General features: G+C 39.0%; 1 protein-coding gene across 1 annotated transcript in view; it reads left to right on the top strand.

The window, feature by feature from the left end:
- The window catches only part of CARMIL1 (capping protein regulator and myosin 1 linker 1), a 187348-nt gene that overhangs the window by 125622 nt on the left and 37331 nt on the right, over window positions 1-24395 (top strand). The window contains exons 22-30 of the mRNA XM_031055647.1: window positions 39-211; window positions 2500-2568; window positions 6866-6959; window positions 9146-9244; window positions 10939-11067; window positions 11330-11461; window positions 15608-15783; window positions 17742-17829; window positions 20521-20670. Of these exons, the coding sequence (XP_030911507.1) occupies window positions 39-211; window positions 2500-2568; window positions 6866-6959; window positions 9146-9244; window positions 10939-11067; window positions 11330-11461; window positions 15608-15783; window positions 17742-17829; window positions 20521-20670 (1110 nt within the window). The remainder of the gene's footprint in view (window positions 1-38; window positions 212-2499; window positions 2569-6865; window positions 6960-9145; window positions 9245-10938; window positions 11068-11329; window positions 11462-15607; window positions 15784-17741; window positions 17830-20520; window positions 20671-24395) is intronic.

Raw genomic sequence — 24395 nt, 5'->3', positions numbered from 1 at the left:
TCAGCTTCTGTTATCATTGCATTTTCTATAATCCACAGCCTCTACAGTCACTGTCCCTCGCGGATTCCAAGCTGAAGACTGAGGTCACCATCATTATTAATGCTTTGGGCAGCAATACTTCTCTCACAAAAGTGGATATTAGTGGAAATGCCATGGGAGATATGGGAGCAAAGATGCTGGCAAAAGCCCTACAGATAAACACCAAACTCAGGTAAGGGAAACTTATTTGCAGTAAACAGTAGAATGGCTTAATAATACTGAAGTTGTTGGCTTATTCTCAATCTGTTTCTCTTCAGAACCTTTCTATGTACAGCCACTTAAGAGTGTCTTTATTTGGAAGGATTCTCATCCTTCTTTTACTTAAGAGAAAGGAAAATAACAACAGAAAAACAAGAGAAGCAAGTTGTCCCATCAAAAACATTTCCTTAACTGAAACTGGGACATTTTTCTACATTTAAACAGAAAGGCCTCTTCTTAGAATCAAAAGACTTTTCAAATTTCTAGAATGACAGAAAAAATCACATTGTTATGGAGCTCTCTATTAATTAAATCCAATGTTCTTCTCAAAGCTGGGCCAATTTAAAGCTATGTGAGGTTGGTCAGGGACTTGCCCATGGATGTTTTGAAGATCTCTAAGTACCAAGATTCCACAGTGTCCCTGGGAACTCAATTCTAGTGCTTAGCTACTCTCTTGTGTTCTGCTCTCTCTTTCTTACTGGAGGCTTTCCCAGCAGAGAAAATTCTGGCACTTGGGTAGGAAATTGAAGTGAATTATTCTTTGTCTTCTGAAGTGTCAGTTTGTAGAATGTAGAGCATGTGGAATTCAGAATGGGGAGCAGCATGGACCATCCATCCTTCCTTTCTCCCCTTCCTACTGTGTTGATGGACCTTGGCATATCTTTGCAACTTCATCTGTCCAACAACTTCGCTGCTTTTTAGCATGTCTGGCACTGATGGCTTGAGAGTATCACTCTTTTTCTATCCAGCATGTGTTTCACAAACAGTAAAACCTTCAATCAGCATAAATCTGGATGGGGACCCCTAAATATGTCACCCTCATCAGGAAAGATAATCCTCCCTCCTCCTTGTCAGACTGTGCAGATGAACCTTCCTTAGTGTATTGTCAGTGTAAAAAACCCACTTTTTACTTGGTCTCCAAGTATTTGTTCCCTGGAGGATAAGAAATTCCCCCAAACAGTCTTGGCTATTTTGTTCAAGAGGCAGGGGTCCTCTGGCCTTTGTGTTGCTATGCCCAAACTGAATATTAAAAATGTGAAGAAAGCACTGGAGGGATGGCTTAGGTTTATTGAATGCATTAACCTGAAATGACCACAATATTTGAGGAAATAAAGTCTTGATACATTTCAGGGTGGCAGACTGAAATGTTTCACAGTATGCTGAATGTCACAGCTGACATAATGTCACCACAGTCTGTGGTGTGATTACAGTCTGAATAATGCAATGGTAACCAGTTCTGCCAAAATGTTATAAAATGACACCCAGGTAGAAATATAAACACACTTTCCAGTGGCAGAAATATTCAAGATTTGACCCTTAGCATATCTGATGTTTGCAGAGTGAGTGTAGAATCTCTCTTCCTCTCTTTCTTACCTTTCATCTAAAAAACAGAGGGATAATTCTGGAACAACAGAAGGATGTCAATACTTGTGAAAGCATGCCATCTATCTTTTTTTTTCTCTCTTTTAAACACCAGAAATCTTTGTTTGGTTTTGTGCCCTTTTTTTTTAAGAACAGCTACAACTGGTGCTCTAGCAGAAGCAAGATTTATCTGCTTGTCTGTCTCTTCTGCCTACTAATGAGATCTTTGAACATGTGTTTGCAAATTGCCAAGCAGTCTGCTTGAGTGGTCTGAATTGGGGGAGGAGGGAAAGGCTTGATCACTCTTAACATTACTGTGTATTCAAAAGAGCTACCATTTATGCACCCAACCTAATGGTTTATTTTGGCAGCTACTTGTGTTGCATGGGGAATCATATGAATGGTGTGATGAGCTTAGTGCAGGGCTGAATGTGTAATAGCCTGCAAATTTTGACCTCTGATCAGCATGAATTTTTAAAATACGTGTAGCCTATGTGGAACAGAGATTGACCAGTTACTGCAATTTTCTGTTTTTTCAGTATGGCCTTGCAAAGCAGACATTTGAACTTTGGTTTTGATGCTATTCCTGAAAAAAGCAGGAATTTATGTCCAAATCTTTCTGTTAATTGCGTTTTAGAAAAGTAAGGTACTTATGTTAGTGATAGAAAATACAGTAGAGTCCCCTTTGAAGTAAGAGAAACTGGATTTTGGGTGTTTGTCCATAATTTCTGTCATTTCAAGGATTTACTGTCTAAGTAAAGACGAGTTTTTAAAGTGCTGCCTTCTGCAATTTTGAATATTCAGCAGTGTGTTATTTCAATATGCAGAGCTTCATTATGGATTTATTTGGTGGCTCTTGTTTAACTCCTACTTTTCTTTCTTCTTCCCACCACCTTTCAGAACGGTAATATGGGACAAGAATAACATCACTGCACAGGGCTTCCAGGACATAGCTGTGGCACTGGAAAAGTAAGTCTCAAGTAATTGAATGTCTGATGAAGAGGCCAAAGATCCTGAATGATCTGAGCAGCTGCAGTTCTCACCGCAGTCAATATGATCTTGAAGATGCTGAGTGCTCTCAATTTTAAGCGTCAGGATGTTTAATCTAAAGGAAAATTCATGACTTCACATCCTTCAAAAGGATGGGAAGAGGCTCTGTGACTCTTTCATCCATACTCTCCTATCAGCATTAAGGTCCTTGAGTTCTGCTCTTAGCATTAAAATTCTGAATTTGGTAATATTTTCCCTTTGCTTCATTCTCTTGTGTCGATAGTGTGCAGAAATTCTATTCTAGTGAATGAAGCTGTACATAATAACAGAAAATTACTGAAGTGGGCCTTTGTGGTCTGACTTTTTTTCTTTCCCCTAGCAAGTTGAAACTAATAGTGATGATCTCAGGAACTGCAGTTTTTCGTTGTAATTGCTGTGCTTTGGGTCATTTTGTTTCCATGAGTTTACTCACAGATGCAGCTATTACCAGTGATAGAAGTTAAATTGCTTTCATCTCCCTCCACATCCATCACATTTCTTTATATGTTAGTATTACTTTTCTTAAGAGAGAAAAATTACAGATTTAAATTAAGCAGCAGCTGAAGTTTTTCACATCATGAAATCCCTCTGGCAGGAGCAAAGGCTGTCTTTAGAAAGTGAATGTAACCTACTATTGCTAGGTCCTAGACAAGGTATCTTGTAAAACTGTGTAACTACTTAAGGGAGCATCTTAACCCTTGCAGGGGGCATGAGGCTAGAGCTTATAAAGTTACTTGGTTTGTGAAACTATTGTAGTCTATATGGTCACTTTTGAAATGAATTCAGTTCCTCTGATATGGGAAATTAGATAAATTATGTATAATTAAGCAAATAATTTTGCAGTGATTCCATTGATAGTAGTGAATAATAATTTGCAAAGGTTATTTGTCAACTTGCAGACATTTCTCTGTTAAAGGGCAATAGTGTGGGGAAGTCTGGTAGAAAAAGAAATGCACTTGTTTTCTGGCTAGCGTCAGCTTTGTTTCTCTGTTCCAAAGTGTTTGGATGAGTAAATAGAGAAGGGGTGGGAATCCTGAGGCAAAAGCAAGTAATTTAAACAAAAACACCCCCGGAATGCCACAGTTAATTATGTGGCATTGTACTTTTTCTGGGTGACATCTCATTTATTTAACTTGGAAGCTGAGGTCATTTTATGTTGCCTTAAAGATTTTTAAATTGTCAAAAACATTGATAACATCACACACTAAGCCACAAGCAACAAAGGTTTAAACATGAAGAGAGGAACTGTCAGTACTGGCTGAAAACAATTAGGCTGTAAACAATCCATCTTGAAGACATTTTGAGAATATTCTTCACCATATGTTTCCTAAAAATACCTGAAGCCATCAATATTCTGTAGAAAAGAACCATTGCTCAAAATTGAATGAAATATACTGAAGATGTTTGAGGACATGTGTTCTACACGTTATTCTGATTTTTTGAAAAATATTCATCTACCAAACCTCAAAACAAGAAGAAAGGTAGACTTTAGTTGCATGGGCAGGAGGCTGAGGTGATTTGTAGCAGACTTTAAAACAGGCTGAAGTAATTGGAAGGTTTTTTCTTTCCTAATCTCCAACTTTTCTTCTTCTGCTTGTTGTTGTTTGAAAATGTTATTCCTGCAAGGGAATTCCAGGAGCATGGCTGGTGGCAGATGTTGCCCCAGGGGCGTCCCAGACCATGTGAAGTCCTGAGAAGATTTTCTGCAGAGTCCCTTGTAGGTGTCAGTTCAGGAGGGCATTTGAGAACAGTGGGCATCCTATTCAGCTTGGCCATTAAGCAGGGTCTCGTATCTCTGTAATTTTAATCTGAAGATAAACATGTGATTTGCAGCCTAGAGCCCCCTCTGTCACAGGACTCTGCAGCATTGTCTCATGTTAATTTTTGAAAGATTTTTTTTCTATATGGACTGACTGAAGAAATAGCTGAAGTTCTAATATCTGAGGAGAAATGCTGGAGTCTGTTAGAGGGCTATGAATTCTTCCATTAGCAGTGATGTGAAATTCACACACCCTGACCTGAAAAACAGATAATCTTATTCCTGTAAGTGAAATCTCCGCTGCAGCACAGAGCATATGTAGCGTGTGGATCAGAAGTTACTACAGGAGAAATAACGTGATGAAATGTAGGACTGTTGTCACACATGTTGTATCTAGAAGAAGAGGTTTTGGGTACCTCTTTTGGGACATCCTCTACAGTCTTTGAGCACCTCTCTGAAATTTAACATCCTTTAAATATAGGTATTTTGCTGAGTATATCGATGTCTTAGGAAATTACTGGATTATTGAGTTTGCAGCAAAATGTACTCCTTTACAAGAGACAAGTGGAGTGTTAATAAAAAGAAGAATGGGGGAATATTTTAGACTTCAAGGAAACAGAGAAACAAAGCATAATGATAAAGTTGAAAAGTGAGCTTTAAATTCTTGCTATTTTTCCCTAAGGGCTGGTGAATTCTTAGATGAAAATAATACTGTGTGTCTGAAAGTAACCCAAGTACAGAGGATTTCCTTCTTCCCTTAGGGCAGTGGTCTTCTAAAGTTTTGCCTCTGTGATTGTGTGTCCATGGAAATCTCCTTACCTTCCATTTGCTCTCCTCCAGCTCTGTGTGTCCATATGTGTGAGGGAAGGGTGCACCAAGCCTTTGACTAAATTGAATTTAGCATATAGGTGCTAGCATGAGAGCTGGCAATTACAGATTTCAATGAATGGGATGTATTAAATGTCAAAGAGCTGCAGAGATCCTTAGAAATCTACCTTCTTTTTTTTTAACTAAATAAATACCCCACCTGTCAGGCAGTCAGCAAGTTCTGTAATTATCTGTCTTTGAGCTCAGCATCTTTGACATTTAAAAATTCTCCCCATGGTGGTGGACACTGGTTAGTATTACATGAGGACACATAGCAGGGTCTGTATAGTTTGCAATGTTCTTTTGAAGGACAAGACAGCTAGAAAGAAGAGTTAATTTTCTGACTGATGCAGTAGACAATTGGACACTGTGGAAGGACAGGGACGTTGCCTGCCACTGACAGCTATACATCACCATTTGCATTGGGGAAGAAACATAAAAGCCTTCCGTTATAATTTAAAATGTTGGCTGGTATCAATGAGGAGTTGGTGTGTTTGCAGTTCAGGAGGACACTGCCCTTGCGAGAATGGTGTTGCACGTGTCCAAGCACCTGGTGGGAGGAGAAGGGAAAGAAGCTTGGAGTTTCGCACTATTTAAGGTGTCTGCTGTTGGGAGTAGCATGGTCTGCTGTCATCAGTGGTGGTGACTCAATTGAAATTGCCAACTTCAAAGCACTCAAGAATAGAGGGTTCCAAACATATTTGTGTAGCTCTGGGTGGAATAGGAGCAGACGGTTAGTGGGATGTTTGCAAAAGGAGGAGAAAGAAATGTTTGCAGGAAATAAAGGATTAATTGAAAATAGAAAGAATAATTTCCTTTCCAGGTTTTAAAAACTTCCTGCTGGATTTTTTTCCCCCATTTATTCAAGTCTGAAGTTGTCTGGACATACCACTTTAGGTGGCATTTTAAGTATAACTGTGTTATGGTAGTCAGTTTATGCTCTCAGAGTTTAAATGTAATTTTGACTCAGGCCCAAACTCCTGTCTTTAATTTCTTATTGCAGCAGATGGACAAAGGTGCAGAAATATTTTGCAAGCAAATAAGGAAAATGCAGGGAGCAATTGTTTGCATAAAGCAATGTGGAGATGCTATGCTTGTTTTGTCAGCTTTTTATTAAAAATGCAGCAAGTGTCTTCAAATTGTTGTAAACATGAGAAGTTATTAAATAGTACATTTCTAAAACTCAGTCTCTTAGTTGCTATCTGTCTATTACTGAATATTTCCATTTAGTCTTAGATCTGATACTGTTTCCAGCAGGCACGGATTCTCCCTATACTGTTTAGATACACAAAAATAATCTAGCCTTGTGCACAGAGGTACAGAGGGCAGCTTTGCTTTTAATCAGCAGCCACTGGGCATCAACCATGTAACTGTTTTTCAAAATCTACCCCTCTGTCTAGTAGTAAAGAAGAATTAGCAGCAAAAAAGAGCATGTATACTTCCAGCTATTCTGCTTAAAAATGTGAAAAATATATTCTTAGTGCCTTCCATGGACAAGCTGCATGCACTTTATTTCTCCCTTCTAGGTTATTTTTCATTAAAAAAGTACAGTGATTATAAAGAGATACAGTAATTAGATTAACGTTCACCATCAATTTTTTTTTTCTTTAGGAATTATACATTGAGATTCATGCCTATACCGATGAATGATGCCTCCCAAGCACTCAAAACAAATCCTGAGAAAACAGAAGAGGCGCTGCAAAAGGTATTGCATATGCCACCAATGAACAGAAATCAAACCAGCAAAAATATAGTCATTTTAAGTTTCTGAGACTTCATAAGAATTCTATACTGCATTCAAGGATTGTTTGGTTTGCAGAGACATATACGTGGTAATCAAGTGCTGCAAGAGCTTTTTATTCCGCAGAATGCTGGGAGTGAAGACTGATGGAGTGCAGTGGTGTAGTGTCAGAATATCATAACTAAAATAATGCAAACTAGACCTGGTATTACTGTGTGCCTGACTATGAAAGAGAGAGTTAGAAACTGCATGTTTGTTACATATGTGCCTGTGGGTATTACCAAATGTTTAGAATTACTGGTGCATGCTTTTTATATTGGCATAAAAAGTGCAGTCAGGTCTGTACAACACAAAGGGTGCTCTTCAGTTTGAGGGAGGATGAAAACATTTACTGCCTGTATTTTATATTGTACATATAAAATTCACACACTGTGTTGCCCTAAGTAGGCAACTGCACCAGCATGTTCTTTTGGATGAAAAGGTGTTGACAGTATCTGTAGTGTTTCACTTGCCTGAGTTATAAAATTCCCAGCTGAGTTTTAATATGGTAAATCTTGCAAGCTCCAAACAAGCCTCCTGCTCAATCAGGAGGCACACATTTCACATCTCTTTAATGAGCAGTTTCCTTCAGCCAGGGTAAGGTCATAAAAGCGTTATAAGTAGTTCTTACAGATAACTGTGATTAAAAAGCAAATGTGTATGATCCTTGCTTTCTGTAATTTGAGTATCAGAGGGAGAAGTGTTGGTAGTTAGTATCTTTTTCTTTGATGCATGAAAATTCTCTCAATTCTGCTTTTAAAAATCTGATTCATGGGGGATGGACATATTTCTTACATCTCATTTAATATAATTGGCCTGGTTCACATCTAGACTGGTAGGTGCATTTCTGAAAAAAATACTGGGAAGCTTCTGGCCATGGGGATTTAAATTCTGTGTGTTAATTAGGCACTGTGTACAAAGAGCATTTCCTTTTATTCATATCAAAGTTGCTAATACTGTTAGACTCGGAGTTTATTTTAATGTGTGGTTCAGGCTTTCCTCACACAACATGAGGAAGTTACCTCCTAGAAAAGGTATCAGTGTCAGGAGTGGTGCTGTGGACACAACACAGGTGATTCCCTGCAGGTGAGGAATGCAAGCCTCCCTACATGGGCTGAGCCTGGTGCTGGGACAACCGCACTGACTGACTGATGGACACAGCAGCCACCCTCCCGAGCTCTGGTGTCTCTGCAGCACACTTGGCTTGGGGTGGGCAAACTGGATAAACCCAGGGATTTGCTCTGGGCCATGGTCAGATATTGCAGTTCTTGCTACTGCTGCCACCTTAGAGGCAACTGTCCCCACTGATCTCAGCCTCACAACCTGCTGGCTACTCCACTCATCCTTTCCTCCCCTCTCTTTTTCAGACCAGGTCCATCACTTTTGATGAACCTTGAACAGTTTGTTAATAGGTGTTTTTGGCTTCGCCAAGTTTGATAAAGCAGGGTTAGGGGGTTATTCTGTGTGCCATGAAGCTAACTGATGGTGGGTGTGTACTACTGGTGACAACTGTGGTGGCCTGTCAGCAGGTATCACTTGTCTCTAAAAAGCACTTCTGTACTGCTTAGCTTTAATTCACTGTTTAACCAACAGGTGAACTGAAGCTGCACTATCAGCTAGGCACTTTTAGATAGTTTATTTTCTCTTCAGACATACTGCTATTCAAATTTGTGTCTTTGCAGCAGGACAAAGACATCTAAAATAAATGAATCAAATATCTTGAGTCATCATGAGCTCTACAACACCTAACAGTTAAGAGTCCCTTTAAATATTTCTCAAACCAGGATCTAATCCTTTGTCAGCATAACTTGCTAAATTGTTCAAAATAGAATAGTCTTTCACAAAATATTGGCAAAACCACAATGTTTAACCATGTTTCACTAGTTTGTGAGTGAATTTGTATTTGCCGATGTGGTTATTAAGCACTTAGGCACACAAAATAAAGTTTGCAGATGATAAACAAATAATTAGGCAGCTTTTCTTGTTAGTCCCTAATTCTGACACAGCAGAATTGAAAAACTGAATACACAAAACTGAAAACAAATTACAATATGAAGACACAAATCAGTCTCCTAATCTGACTTTTTTTCTGCCTTTTTTTTTTTTTTTAGATAGAAAACTACTTGCTTCGTAACCATGAGACCAGGAAGTACCTGCAGGAGCAAGCATATCGGCTGCAGCAAGGCATTGTCACTAGCACCACTCAGCAGGTAAGAATTTCTTATTTAATGGACATCTCAATTCCTAAAATGTGCTTGGGGAGGAAGTTCTCTTTCATTCTGAGTACTTTTAAGATGCGCCTCATGGGTTATACTGTTTCCCAAGAGATATTAATTATCAATGACAATGTATTTGGAAGCAAAGCATGTGTGAGATGAAGGTCTTCTATACAGCAGTACCATGTGGAGAAAGACTCAAGGTATTACCAAGTAAACTACTGTTGAAACCAGGAACAGTTTGGTTTGCTTGTGCTCTACCTGTGTTATTCAAATTTAATGGATAGTGTTTTGTTACTGGAACCTGAAGTTGTACTCTAACCTCTTGAGAGAGAAAATGGTATATGGAGATATACTGGCACTAAAAACTGCAAGACCAATTGTTCTATTCTAGTAATTTTTCTGTTCCAATGTCACTTTCTCCCCCCAGTAAATAATCTCTACATGAAATAAGTTCAGATTTTTATATCTTGTTGGTTTTAGTTGTGCTTTTCTCCAACACCACATACACATCAAGTTTCAGGAAATGTAATTTATTGTTATTTTGAAATAAAGTTACTAATTTCTGTACTAAATTGTGTACAGTAGGGATGGATTTTAAAAACAGTTTTAAAAGAGAGCTGAAAAAGACTCTCTAGTATGATAGAATTGCATTATTATTCCCAGAGTGTATTTTTTTTTCTGTCCAGATGTCCCAATGAGACTTTCTACTGTCTAATAATTAATTAGCTTTTTGTACTTAAAAAAAATACCCACCCAAAACCCTTTGAAGAGAAAGATTCATGTGGATCTGAAAAGGAGCATGCTGTGAAATTATTTCAGTTCTCATTGCTAATGATATAAGAAGCTGGAACTGTAGCCTTTATATGATGGTGCGTGCACTCAGATGTTGCCTCAAAATGTCAAATAGCCGATTCTGATGTATGCTAAGTGGGCTGATAAAGACTTTTAACTATTATATCTCCCCGCCTCATATATCTTAATCAAAGCTGACTATGTGTCAGGCATTCTTAGTGGTTTGTCTTGTAAGATACAGATATACCACCTGCCCTGCATTTGCAGCATGTTGAATGAACTGTCTTGCGGGTACAGATTAAGTTCAATTTATCCCACTGTGAAATGTCTGATGGAAACTTCTGCTTTGATAGTTTTAATTCCCTTGCAACTAGGAATATTTACATTTAAAAAGAATACTGCAGAAGCCTGCGCATTTGCGTTTTGCTTACACTGGAGAAATCGCTGTTAGTATTTGTTGAATGAACAGAGATTTCTTTTACTGTCTGAACTTCTTAACAATTCAGAGACCTTTAGACTATAGTCTTAGGTATATCAAAAATGTTTTCAGCATTAAATTTGATCCAAACCAGAGTAACGCTTAAGTAGGATAACTTGTTGATTATTTGCAGTTATCCTGGAGGTTTCTGTGGGGGAAATATTCCATAGCATTTATTTTTCCTGATGGTAAAGTTTTATTTATTTTGCAATGCTTAGGGGTGTCTTCATGAGATGTAGTTCTTTCCTTCAATAGTATTGACGTACTGCCAAGGTCTTATCATGCCTTTCCAGGTTGTTATATTGTCACTGCAAATCTCATCATGCTACTATTGATTTTCTACCTGGACTGGATTAAGGTTGTGTTTGACCAACGTTCTGATGTTTTATCTTTTGTATTCCTTTTGTTCAAGTAGATGATTGACAGAATATGTGTAAAAGTGCAAGATCATCTCAACTCTTTAAGAAACTGTGGTGTGGACGCTGTACAGGAGGATGTCAAATGTGCAGAACGACTGATGCGGGATGCTAAGAACTCCAAAACAGTAAGCCTTTCCCAGCATGCTGGCAGTGCTGAGAGCAGTTCTGTGTGTGCTTGCAGCTTTTCTCTTTTTGGGCAGTGAAAATAATAATATGTGTCACAAAAGAGTATTTTCTTCAGATCACCAACTATAGTTAGTATTTAAAGTGATAAGATAATTCTAATTTATGAAGACTTTGTTTCAGTCAAAGAAATTTCCTGCTTTTTGTCCTGGTTTGAAGACAGTGATCAGCCTGTTTTCTGAAGGTACTCTTCATGTCTTACAGCTCTTACCAAATCTGTATCACCTCGGTGGAGCTTCTTGGGCAGGAGCAAATGGTTCACTCTCCAATCCAATCCAAGAGACACTTGAATCCATGGCTGGAGAAGTCACAAGGGTAGTGGACGAGCAACTTAAGGTCTGTGGATAGATGTGTTACCATCTCTCACATGCAGAAATAACTAAGTCTGAGGTTTTCTGTTGCTAAATGCAAATGTGCCATGCTTCATTTTTCTTCTCAGTATATTTGTATGTAAGCTAGTTATCTTTCCATTATTAGTTTCTTATAACTTTGGGCCATGTAATTTGGATTTTTCCCAGTTGGAATAAAGTAAAAAGTTGCTTTAGTGTTTTCAGTGGGTGGAAGGAGCATATACTGATTATTATCATCTTTTCTCATCTGCTAGAAGGGGAAGACTGATTGATTGCTCCTTCAGCCTTTTATAAAGGCATTTCTCAAGCACCCTAAGAAGCCTCGTGCCCTGCAGGAAAGTGCTCAGTAGTTAAGGAGTCCTAGTAGAGTGAAAGCTGCTTTTTTATAGGCTCCATGGCAGGTTTTTTTCTCAGTGGTCACTTTGAACCTGATGCAGGATTTCCACTCTGTTGTTAATTTGTAGGTATTGAGAGTGCCCAAAAAACTGGTACAGGCAGTACCAGTTTTTACAGGAAATCTTCTCACAAGTTGCCTGCCAAACCTCAGCTTGAAATAGATGTCATTGATCTGTCAGTATTCTCACCTGTGTGCTCAGCCAGCTCCTGCTCAGAAGCTTGCACCTTCAGTTATGTTTTCTCTTCCTGTGTAACAAGCAAAGAGCCATCCATACAGCATGTGCAAAGGTATCAGTCCAGGAAGAAGACAAGGTGGAGAAATTTTAACAACAGTAGGGATCTGTATGGAAGCTGATGAATTTAAAAATATGGCTCTGGGGCAGCTCAGATCAACTTCTGTTTGTGACTAAGCTGCTTTGTCTGTGTTCTGCAGTATTTAAAAACTTTACAACCTTCATCTTCAGATTCTTTGATCTTTCAATTGAAACATGAAAATGCTTCAGTCAGTGGGAATATAATGAAGAACAATAATAATGCCATATTACTAATTACTTTTTTGAAATTAAAAAGTTAATGAGGAGGAAAATGGAGCTCTATTTTTAGTATGTTTCTCCCTTTCCCCGTTACATGAAATATGGTGAAGATTTCTGCAGACATGGTTTATCCATAAGATTCTTCCCAGCGGAACCTCTGGGGTATTAATGGGACAAGAGTAGTCAGGTCAGCCCTTTGCGCTGGGCTTATGCACTTAAGTAAGTTCATCTTGGAGAGTCTTATGGGGGGGTGAAAAAAAAGCCTCTTCAGCATTTGGAATGTTCCTGAATTAATGTGTTTTCCATTTACACTTTTACGCATTTACAACAAAAGGCACTTTAGCTCAGCCATTCTAACTTTTACATTTACTTTTGATCTGTGTGACATTCACATTTAAGTGGTTTACAAAAAACTATAAAGCCATAATGCTCTTTGTATACTCCAACACTCATTTTATTAATTTTCAGTTAAGGTGGAAGGATTTTCTTTTAAGTTCTATGTATGGAGGAAAAACTGTTGAACATGGATTAGAATTACTTTTTCCCCCCAGTTGTTTAGGTCAATTCAAAACATCATAAGCAGTTTATTATTTGTAAAGATAGATAAGGGAGCTCACATAAGGACAATTCTTTTTGTAATTGTTGGGGGAAAAACAATCCTGTGTGCTGTAAGATGAGTTTTGATTTTTAGTTTCCATAGCAACTGGACTGTGATTCTAAAATGAAGTTTGGAAATTGGTTAAAGGCAATGAACATATTTTAAGTAAATAAGAGGTTCTTTTCCTTTTTTTTTTAACTAAAGGAAAGGAAGACAGATGAAGAAAGGAGTTAGAATAAGGAAAAACAATATATTGGAATCAGTTGAGTTGACCAGAAGAAAAATTATAGCAAGACCCTTGCCTTTTTCTTCTCCTGCTGGTGTCACTGTGGACACACAGAACCTGGAGATGCATTATTCAGTCAGCAAAAGCCCAAGGGAAAATAAGCAAGACAAGTGGAACCTATACAAACACGATTGCTTTGTAATGACAGAAGTGCTCAAAATATTCTTCCTAAATTTTGTCCTGGAGCAAAGGGTTTGTTGACTCCATCATCTGTTCCAGTTTTTATTTTGATATCATCATTCTTCAGTCCTTTTCCTCACCGTATCTTTCTCCTGAATGTTAAAATTCTTTAACTGTGTGTAGTACTTTGTTCTTTTCTTTCACCTGGTGACTGGTACTTGCAGCCCTGTGACTGAAATGCGTGCACTTTCACAGTCAATATTGATAGCTATGGCTTTCCATCAGTAAAAGGTTTGGGTATGGAATTAGGAGGCGAGGAAAGGTTTCTGTAGATACCTTCTATAGATAATGGTCATGTGACATCAACAGCTAAAATCCACCAGTAGAGAAATTATGTTGAGCTGCACAATTAAAGATAAGATCCAAACTCTGTTTGACTTAAATTGCACATTCTCTCAGTTTTTTTGAGTGAAAATTGATTTTGGAAGTTTCAGGAAAGGTCTAGTTTTTCCTGCTACTTCCCGGTGATGCCTTCTCAGAGCATTTTTTCACATGATCTATTTTGAAAGACCCTGCTTAGACTGCAATTGTAATTCAGCATAGCAAGTCTATCACTTTTATCATTGTGATTCATCAGTAACTCTTGGATGATTTTTTTCACAATAAACTACACAATTGTACCAATGAATAGATGCTATGGAAAAAAATGGATGTGTCAGGAACTCTGATTAGTAGTTTACTTGGCACAGTGTTCTCTAACATTCAAGTTGTTCATCCCCCATGGGGATATGGCCACAGAGGCTTGAAAGTCTTTTCATTAGTCATGCTGCCCCAGAATCTGCTTGAGGACTGAAGGAGGTCATATGGGAAGAGTTCTTAAAGGGCATCTTGAGAACCCAGCAAGAAGATATATTATTCGCTATAATGGCAGTTGTCCCTAAATCAAATGTTGCAAAGATTGGATTTTCCTGTACACTGTGGCTGCTTCGTGTTGCTTTGTTGTTTTTTTTCCGGTCTGTAAAAGCTACAGACTGAAAGATGCTGCTTTGAATCACTGAGATTTTTATGCAGCAATGGTGTTTTTTTCTTGCTCATTGTCTGCATAAGGAAATTACTAGTTATGGTAGGGCTGTGCAAAGAAAAAAAAGCTCTGATACAATGGAGTTGAATTTGCAGTCACTCACCTGTGGTATGGGATTGAGAAGAAAAAGGAAATCAATAGCATTTTCAAGGAGTGCAGTTCTTATTTTTGTACAGTTTACAAGTGCCTAGGTAAGATTTAGGCTTACCATTCCATGGAAATGTTGTTTCTTTTATTTTATTATTTTGCTTCTCAACCCTCACTCTTATCAGAGACAAGTTGGCCCATTTCAGTAAACTGGGCTCTGGCCTGTTCCTTTTTTTTTCCCCACCCTCCTTTGGATTTTTCCTGTGCATTGCAACAGGTTGCCTGAAGGAGGGTGTGGAGTCTCCCTCACTGGAGATACTCGAAAACTCTCTGCACACTATTCTGTGCCATGTGCTCTAGGGAAACCTAGCGCAGGGAGGTTGGACTAGGTGACCTTCAGTGGTCCCTCCCAAGCTTTCACCCATTCTGTGATTCTGTGTGAATAAAAATTGTTGGCTATATCTAAGGTTTGCTGTAGATTTACATGTATAAATGTATATGAGAGCCATATAAAGGTTTGCATGGCAACTGCAGATCGTGCTTGTGTCTACTTCTTAATATTCAGCTGGTATATTCCAGCCATCTACAGCCTGCTGAGTTCTCAGGATCTCTCTTCCTCATTTACTGATGCTTCTTACAAATTGGCAGGTCTGGAGCACTGATGAAAATTGGTGATTCAGGGCACAGTTTAGTGGGAAGGCAGCTGCAGCAGAGCATCCACTGCAGTGGTGGGTGCACAAGGGAAGCTAATTTGTTCTGACAGTTCAACACACAGAGATGTAAATGTTTCATATTTGAAAAGGCAAACAAGTGCAGTCGCGGGTCATTTTCAGAACAAGTGTTTTGATTCTCAAAGCTATATTTTGTAAAATGTCTTATATTGCAGCTGGATGCAAAATAGATTGGGAAGCAGAAGAAGAATTGTAAAAAATACAAGTCTAAAAGTGTCATATTCGACAGAATAATGCTGTCACCTCCCAGCTGAAGTGAATGCCAGTGTCTAATGTTATTTTTTGCTTACTGTGCTGCAGACACTCCTTGAGTCTATGGTGGATGCAGCAGAAAACCTTTGCCCAAATGTAATGAAGAAGGCTCGCATCCGTGAGGACCTCATTGAGGCCAGCACCGAGAAGATTTCCATCCCACGCACTTTTGTAAAAAATGTCCTCTTGGAGCAATCTGGAATTGATATCCTCAATAAAATTAGGTACTTGAGGAGGCTAATCTAAGAAAATTGAAATTTGGATTTTGGGTTGTGTGTATGTGTGTTTGTGTAGTAGAAGAATTTTGGAATGCTTTTGTGACTCACAAGGAAGCATATTGTGGCATTCAAAGAGCAGGAAATTGTCCTACAGGTCTGGGAACTCAGATTCATATATTTGGAATCTCTAGGGATGTTAACTAAGATCATGAATGCATGTGCTCTCTTATTTAGAGAAAGATTTTATTTGTGGTATGCAAATAACATTTTCATGACTAATACTTTTTTTAAAAAAAGTTATTTTCTCACTTAACACTGGATTGATGAAATAGAAGGAAATTACACTATTTGCTTTGAGTGGCAGTGCTTTCTCTGTTGTTATGTTTGGTCATGTCCTATAGCTGGAGCAATCACTTTAAGACTTTGTGTGGGAGCTGTGCACAGCAGACAGACGTACTTAAAAAATGGAAACTTGGATATTCAAACCACAAACCTGGAGCAGAAACCACTACCCTAAATAACTCTTAGTTTGTCCTGTAAAAAAAAAAAAAAAGAGGCTTTTACCTGACCTTTTATTGCTTTTTTCCATACTGAATATATACCAGACAGTATATTTACACAGTATAATGTTGTTAACCTGTACTTAAACCTTTTCAGTTCCTTTCTGCCTGATGCTTGAAAAGCGTGACATTTTGCATTGAGATGCTAATATCTTTGAGGAGGAAGGAAACAGTTTTGCAGAGTACAGCAAAATAGGCAGGAAAAGGTGTTAAAGACTTTTGTTATACCTTCGGAGTGTTTAAAATGGTTCAGGGAGTAAGTTTTCTTCACTTCAGTGCTATCAAATAAATCTTGGCCCCAGGGCAATAATACTGTCTCTTCTTGTAGAAGCTGGAAATGTCAGTGAGGTGAGGGTGCCACACTGTGATCTTTCCTGCCTTATATTATTTGAAATTAATTTTGGTAGCTGAGGGAGATTCCTTCACTCCTATTCTCTTCCCACTGTGGCTTGGCCATTCTTCCTCCCTATGAATTGCATTGCCTTTCCAATGAATTCCTTACCTTTTTCTCCAGGTTCTCTGCAGCAGTAATGCTAGCTCCAGACAGAAATAGCTTTGTTAATCCAATACAGCTCAGTCCACACATAAAAACCATAAACCAAAATCATGTCACTTGCTGGCAAATGCCAGTTGAAAGAGTTGTTGTTGAAAGCAGAGGCAGCAGAGGTGGAGCTTTGGGCTGCAGCAGTCATGCTTGTTGGCTCCACATCAGCTGCCCTCCACAGCCAGAGCATTTGGTGCTGTCACCAAAGATGGGACCCCAAGGGAGCAATTCAAGGTACATATTTCCTTGAGGGGGAGTTACTAGGGTAACCTAAGCTCACTGTGGAGGTGTGGTGGTGTTCCACATATGTCTGTGCAGTGGAAAAATGGCTGACATGAAGTACTTGAAACAGAAAATGGTTACCTAGAGCAAAAGAGGAAGCAAAGTTGTGATGGCATTGGCTGAAGAAACGGCATTGTACACTTGTCCTTACCAGCTGATCACAAAAAAGAATTGAGGAAATGAATGGATTGTAGTTGTTCAGTGGAGTAGTGTTCTATAGGCAGCACTGTCCTAATCCCATTCATCTTGGATACGTGTTTGTCTGATTTTAGTGGTGGAGTATTCCTCTCTGAGTTTCACTTCTTATTTTTATTCATCTCTCTTACCCAGATGTTTTCATTTCATTTCATGGAAAACTGTGAGAAGCAGGTTAAATATGGTACAGAGGCTCCTGTGTTTATTGTGTGATTCATGAGTTTATTTCTGAAACCTGCAGTCATGTATCCTGACACCCTCTAATGTTTTACTTCAAATAAAATGACAACACAGTGGATAATCGTCACACTGTTGAATGTGTAATAAAGATGAAAATCTCCTGTGTGAATTAAGAAGTTCTCTCATTTTTAATCCTCACACAGTGAAGTAAAGCTGACAGTGGCTTCTTTCCTGTCTGACCGAGTTGTAGATGAAATCCTGGATGCACTTTCCCATTGCCACCACAAACTGGTGAGTTTTTTCTTGGTTGATATCTAATATATCAGATCTCAACAATGCATTTATATTTATAACTTGTTCAGTTTCTCTTTGACAGCTCTATTTTGAAATTTGTCTTATTTTCGTTGACATCTTGACATCTTTTGAAGTATAATTTTGGGGCTCTTGCTGTAAGAAAGATGTAACCTTGGAAGAGACTGTGTTACATACTTGTCCTATTATCTTTTGAGCTGTTGTCAGATCTCAAACTAAAAATGCCATCAGAATGCAGTATTGAGTTGTTAGTTAAGACCAGTCCTAGTATTTATAAAGGTGAGAGTACAAGGCTTGGTTGCTCATGAAATGAGAGGTAAGATTTCATTCTTTAGGATTCTTCAGGTACTGCTGGGACCTTGTTCCCTGAATGAATATGTTTTGAGGTTAACTCAGAAATGGAGGTATCAAGTTTGAAGAGAAATGAGTCGGAAAGTAGGAAGCACTCCTACTTGAAGGTCCTGAGCTGTTGGAAGGCACAAATATTTATTATAGAGGTACTTGCCTCATCAAGAGTAGAAGAAATAAACTACTGTGTATCCACAGAAGATCTTTTTTGCTTCTAATGCAATGAGGCTTTAACGACAATCCAGTACTCTTTTTTTTTTTAAATAACTTAGTGGGTGGTTGTTCTGATTAAAGTTGCTCTTCAGTTCTAATTGAAATTTCTCTGGCTTCAACTTGCAGTTATGATTTTTTCTCAGATGCTTTTCTCACCAAGATAAGGGAACTATATATTCTCTTTATTTCCTCTCTGTGAAAGTCCTCACACACATAAAACAAATAAACAAATCACTCTTTCTGCCCACCCCCCTTTTTTAATGGACTTTTAAAAGACTTAGTTACTTGAGCATGCATCTTTGTAATACAGAGCAGCATTGTGTAAAGGTACAACTTCTGGTATCTGGAGCTATGCAGCAGCAGCAGCCTGCTGTGGGAGAGAGCACATGAAGGAGCTCCAGTTTGTCCTGGAGGCAGCTCAGCTGGAATGAGCAGTGACTGGGCTGTGTCTGCCCAGCGGTATTGCATAACCTGGACATGCCCAGGTTCCTGCACAGTACATCATTTTCTCCAGCCTTTGAGTCACTTCACTGAAAATCCTCTGCAATTTTTCCAGCTGTTTAAGAAGTCACTTTTAAAACTGTGGTTTCCAGAACCATACAGACTATTTAAGTGTTTTAACCAACAGAGTCCACAGGAATGAAGTTGTTTGTCTCCTGATATTCCTTATTCCTTGTATTTACATGGCCAAGAATATAAGAATTCCTTCCTTCTGTCAGAGTTTCAGTGGCAACTTAATTTTAGGACCAGGTTTGCTGGACCTCCCTCCCACTAAAGGCTTCTGGATGCTTGTTGTTTTTCAGGATTGTGGAATTGGCTAATTGCCAGTGCTCTTGGTTTCTAAGGAATGACTGTACATTTTGGGTTGGGTTGATTTGCTTTGTGATCCATTTTGGCCTACATGACTAACATGTCCCTTTGGCCATTTAACTCTGCTGTGTTTCTGTTACCTCTAGGTTCTTTGAGATGGTATAGCACTGATGAAAACCTTGAGGAGTACAGATCTCAAAAACATTGCTAGGGAAACTCCTGTCTAATTTGACACTGTTAATCTTCAACTGACAGCTGCAATCTGAGAGCTGGCAGCTAGTTCTTCGTGCAGCAAAGATTAAATGCACTGATGCAGTTCTCAGCCAGCTCCTTAAACTGGAGTGTCATGTTCTACTAATTCAACCACCCACAAATGTCTGTGTTTGTTGCATTGGCATGGTAGTGTTTGAGGCAACTTTGAAAAATTAACCTTGTTTGACAAGACCTCAGTTTGCCTAATGAGATGATGATTAGCATTAATTATTATTGCAGCTATTTTAGTGTGCTTGAAGATAAAATCATTGCAGCTCTCCAGTTGCTTTTCCTAAGTAGACACCAGACTAAATGGGCTACAATTAACTCAGGTCATCTGTTGACCTTTTTTGATGGTTAACAAAACAGCAATCCACTGGTTGTGCTGCATTGTGCTGATGTGAAGCAGTGGACTACAGTTCTCCCTAGGTGCCTCTTTGAAGACTTCTGTGACCAACTGATTTGGGACAACTGATCTTCAAATATTTGCTTTTAGCACATGTTTTATATTTTTATATTCTTTTCAGTTATCAAAATATTCTCTTCAGTTATCAAAAGAACTAGAAAATATTTCATCATTTTCATGACATCATGAGCCCACCCCATTCCAAATACAACCCAGGGTGGTTTCTATAACATTCTCTGTGGTCCTAGTAGCAGTTTTTGCTATGCAGGTCTAAAAACAAACTTTACTGTTGTTACAGCTTTTCCCCATCTATTTCTTCAGTGAAACAGACCTGAGGTATTTAAAACTGTGGGGTTTTTGTGAATAGCAGATTATAACATTTTGGTCATTGAATAATTATGATTGGCTGATATTGTACATGTCTTTGTTAATTTAAAAAAATGGTTCAAGAAAAACTTCCCTTCCCCGCTTTTATTTTCTTTATAAGACAAACCCAGTGTGAGGACTAACCAACATAACTGAGCTTTGCTTTTGTGCTTGGTCTTCCAGGATTTTTGATCACTGAAATTCTGTAAACTTACTGGTTGGGTTCTCTTTGTCTTTTTTAAGTTTGACTGGCGTGTTCCTGTCTTTATCTCCAGGCTGACCATTTGACCAGACGTGGCAAACCGCTTCCACAGCAAGAATCACTGGAGATTGAGTTAGCTGAAGAAAAGCCCACTAAACGCTCCATGATCACAGTGGAGGAGTTGACAGAGATAGAACGTTTGGAGGATCTGGACACTTGTATGGTAAGACACATTCCACAGCTTGTGTGGTTAAGCACACAGGTGCTTAATGAGGGAAGATGCTTTTCAGAATATCATTTAGCACATTTGTGGTACCAGGAGACTGAAGTTAGGAATTAGCTTCTAAAAGAAGTAAATGTTAGCTTGGAAGACTTTTCCTGAACTGCATCTTGTTATTCAGCAGAAGAAAAGCTTTTCCCTTTTCTTCACTTCTTTCCTCGTGCCTGTTCAAGGGCCTTTCCCTTGTATACACTGCTAGTGCAGTAAACACCTCTTTCATGGGGCACAGTTTCACAGAGCTTCAGCTGAGGTAATAATTTGGACCATTCTATGCTTTGACAACAAGTTGCTTTCTGCCTTTGTCTTTCTTCTAATTAGTTTTCTTTCACCTGTAACAAAAAATATTTCTGCCTGAAAGTTATGTTACTGACCATGAACAGAAGTTGATTTATGTGTGACTTTATTATAAAGATGGCTCTGTGCCATATCATCATCCTTACAAGATGTGAACCCACATGATTGCAAATATAACTGTTCTCAATCTCAAATTCCCCTCCACTCAGCTCTGTCTGTTGGGGAGCTTTACTGTGGACAGGAACTTTAGCACGCGTTTTCTCTATTACAGATTAGTCAGTCTAATGGGTGGTCACTCCTGCAAGGGATGAGCTCTCTGCTCTACCTTCCTACCTGATTCCTTGGCCATGTGCTTTCACCAGAAGCTAAGATGGTAGAAAAACTGATTGCAGCTTTTTGTAGAAGGTTTGTTGATTCAACTCCCTGAATAAATGTACTGCAGAGTCAGACAGTACCAGAGAAGGAGCAGCAGGGCTGCTGCTGTCTCCAGGAGCTGTTGGTCTCATTTATCTGTAAAACAAAAGCACACCTTCATTGCAAATATCAGCTTAAAATAGGTTCTCCCTTCCAAACCTCCTGTTTCACTGAGAGCTGATTTGAGACAATATTTGTCTGAGCATCACAAATCCCTGTGAGGTTTGTGGTGTTGATTACATCATCTGGTTCATCGCTGGTACTGTCACGTTCCAGAAGCTTTCTGTGGCCAACATTCAGTAATCATTTTGAGCCCTAGCTCCTATGGGAGAGACATCCCAGTAAAATATGTGGCATCTGAACGCTGTACCTGTAAGTTAGTTTTTGCATGCTGGCTTCATATATAGAAAACTAAAGGCTTGTTTTGACACCCCACACTCTGCCTTTAAATTTATTCTTGTAGCCTGTTAGGATAGTAATACTGGAAATGTAAAAAATAGCTCCTGTCTTTATCTCATATCACCATGGTTATATGACAGCATCATATCACGCCACTGTTACCCTTCACTTTGGCCATATTAAAATAATGGAAATGTGATGCTGTTTACACTCTCTAAAAAATGCATTAGATGCTAACTGTACTTATATTCAGAAGTGTTTATATGTCTTCATTCTCTTCATTCACCCTCATCTTGCACAGAGATTCAAATACCTTTGTGATCCAGATTCTCATCAGTATCTAATTTCTGAAGAGAATGAAGCATCAAATAAACATGAGACAGTAATCTTAGTCAGTGCTAAAGAATCCATTTATTAAAAACTGTAATCCATATTTGGGAGCTGCTTTTTGCATCCTGACTGCAAATGATGTTGCTTGCTGCTGTAAAAATACACAGATGAATAAATAGATGAATTCATAGAATAGTTTGGGTCAGAGGGGACATAGAAGATCATGTTCTGTGGACAGGGACATCTTCTATTAGACCTGGTTGCTCAGAGCATAATCCAGTTTGGCCTTGGACATTTTCAGGGACAGGGCATCCACAACTTCTCTGGGCAACCTGTTCCAGTCCCTCATCACCCTCACAGTAAAGAATTTCTTCCTAATATTCTTATCAAAATCCATCCTCTTTCAGTTGAAGCCATTTCTCCTTTTTTCTATCACTACATGTCCTTGTGAAAAGTCCTGCCTTTTTGCAGGTCTCCTTTAGGTACTGTTGTAAGGTCTCCCTGGAGCCTTCTCTTCTCCAGGCTGAACAACCCCAGCTCCTTCAGCCTGTCTTCATAGGAGAGGTGCTCCAGCCTCTCATCATCCTCATGGCCTCATCTGGACTCATTCCAGCAGGTCCATGTCCTTAAATTGGGGGCCTCAGAGCTGGAACACAGCACTCCTGGTGGGTTCTCACAAGATAAGAGTAGAGGGGCTGAACCCCCTCCCTCGCTCTGTTGTCCACTCTGCTTTTGATACAGCCCAGGATACAACTGGCTTTCTGGGATGCAAGTGCACATTGTCAGGTCTTTTTGAGCTTCCCATCCACAAACACCCCAAGTCCTTCTCCCCAGGGCTGCTCTCAGTCCAGTATCTGCCCCAACCCACATGCAGGACTTAGAACTTGGCCTTGTTGAACTTTAACATTGACACAATGGCACAGCTCCAAAAGGCTGAGTGATACAGGGATTTTTACTGAGCTAGTGTTTGTACTGAGTTTCTTGCAACTAAAAACACTTCAAGAATGAATCTTCTGTGTGGAGTTAGTAACTTCAAAGAGAGCACTTTCCAAGTGATTCATTTTAGCTATGGGAAAATCCTTCAGAGTTCAGATATTATCTTGATAAACATAACCTTATTTGTGGCAGATTTTAAGTGTCACATAGGTATTTGTGTGGAAACAAGGAACCTTCTGAAAGGGACATCAAGGAATGCTTTATGAGCTGGTCAGTGCAGGACAAAGATATATAGCTGAGAGATTTTACTAGAAAGAGAAACATATGGTTTTATGAACTATAATCGGGAACCTAATTTTTAATATTTTAAATCTTAAATGCGAAATAGATATTTAGATAAAATGGCATTAGTCCAAGACTCTGCCTTGCTTGGTCATTGGAAATCCTTAAGTAGATCTTAGCCTTTTGATTAAATGCACCTGGCTGTGTGTTAGGCAAAGCTCAAACCTGAAACCCTGAATTGCAGCTTGGTATTGTGCTTGTTTGGGAGCCTAATCTCCTATAGCCAAAAGTATTTGGAAAGTAGGATAAGGCTGACTATGCTGCTGGGATGCCAGAGAAAAATTGCCTGTTCTAAGCTCAGCCTTGCTCCAACTGGCTGTCAAGATGTTTTGGGAAGAAGAGATTTTGGCCATGAAGGAAGGGCACTGAGCTTGGACCACCATTTGGGGGAAGCTGTTTCCCATTTGCAAAACAGGATTTGTTTTGCAAACCCCCATTATTTTCATCAATTCTTTGTTCTTGTTTTCTTCATCAAGCCTATTTAGATCAGTATTTTGGCTGGGGTAAACCATACAGCTTCATGTTGTTATTTACCAGCTTCCCTTGAATCTGGATTTCAACAATGGGGGGGAAAACTGGGTCTGGATTCACATTTGACTGTGGTTGTAGGTAGATTGTCTATCACTGAAGCTATATTAATGACTGGGAGTGAGGAGGATATATTGGTAATAAAATGTTTATGAGCTATTTGTTTTCATGTGTGCATTGAAAGCTGATTACAGAAAAGTTTGGAATCCTTTGGCAGCAAAGGGATCTGAAGCCTCCGTTGCTGGTGATAGAGGGAACAGACAGGCACTATTTCAGAGCCTGCCCACCTATTCTCAAGCAGAGAGCAGAGTGGCTGTGGCTGGGAGGATTTCCCTGACAGAGAAGAAATTTAGATATGTATAAACAACACAGACAAGACAGAATGAAATATCTACAAATGGGCTCACAAAATGTATCACTGAAAA

Source organism: Geospiza fortis, unplaced genomic scaffold (assembly GCF_000277835.1).
Source record: "Geospiza fortis unplaced genomic scaffold, GeoFor_1.0 scaffold206, whole genome shotgun sequence".
NCBI classification, from domain to species: Eukaryota; Metazoa; Chordata; class Aves; order Passeriformes; family Thraupidae; genus Geospiza; species Geospiza fortis.
Note: the sequence above shows the minus strand (reverse complement) of the source record. Positions and strands in the feature narration are given on the sequence as shown.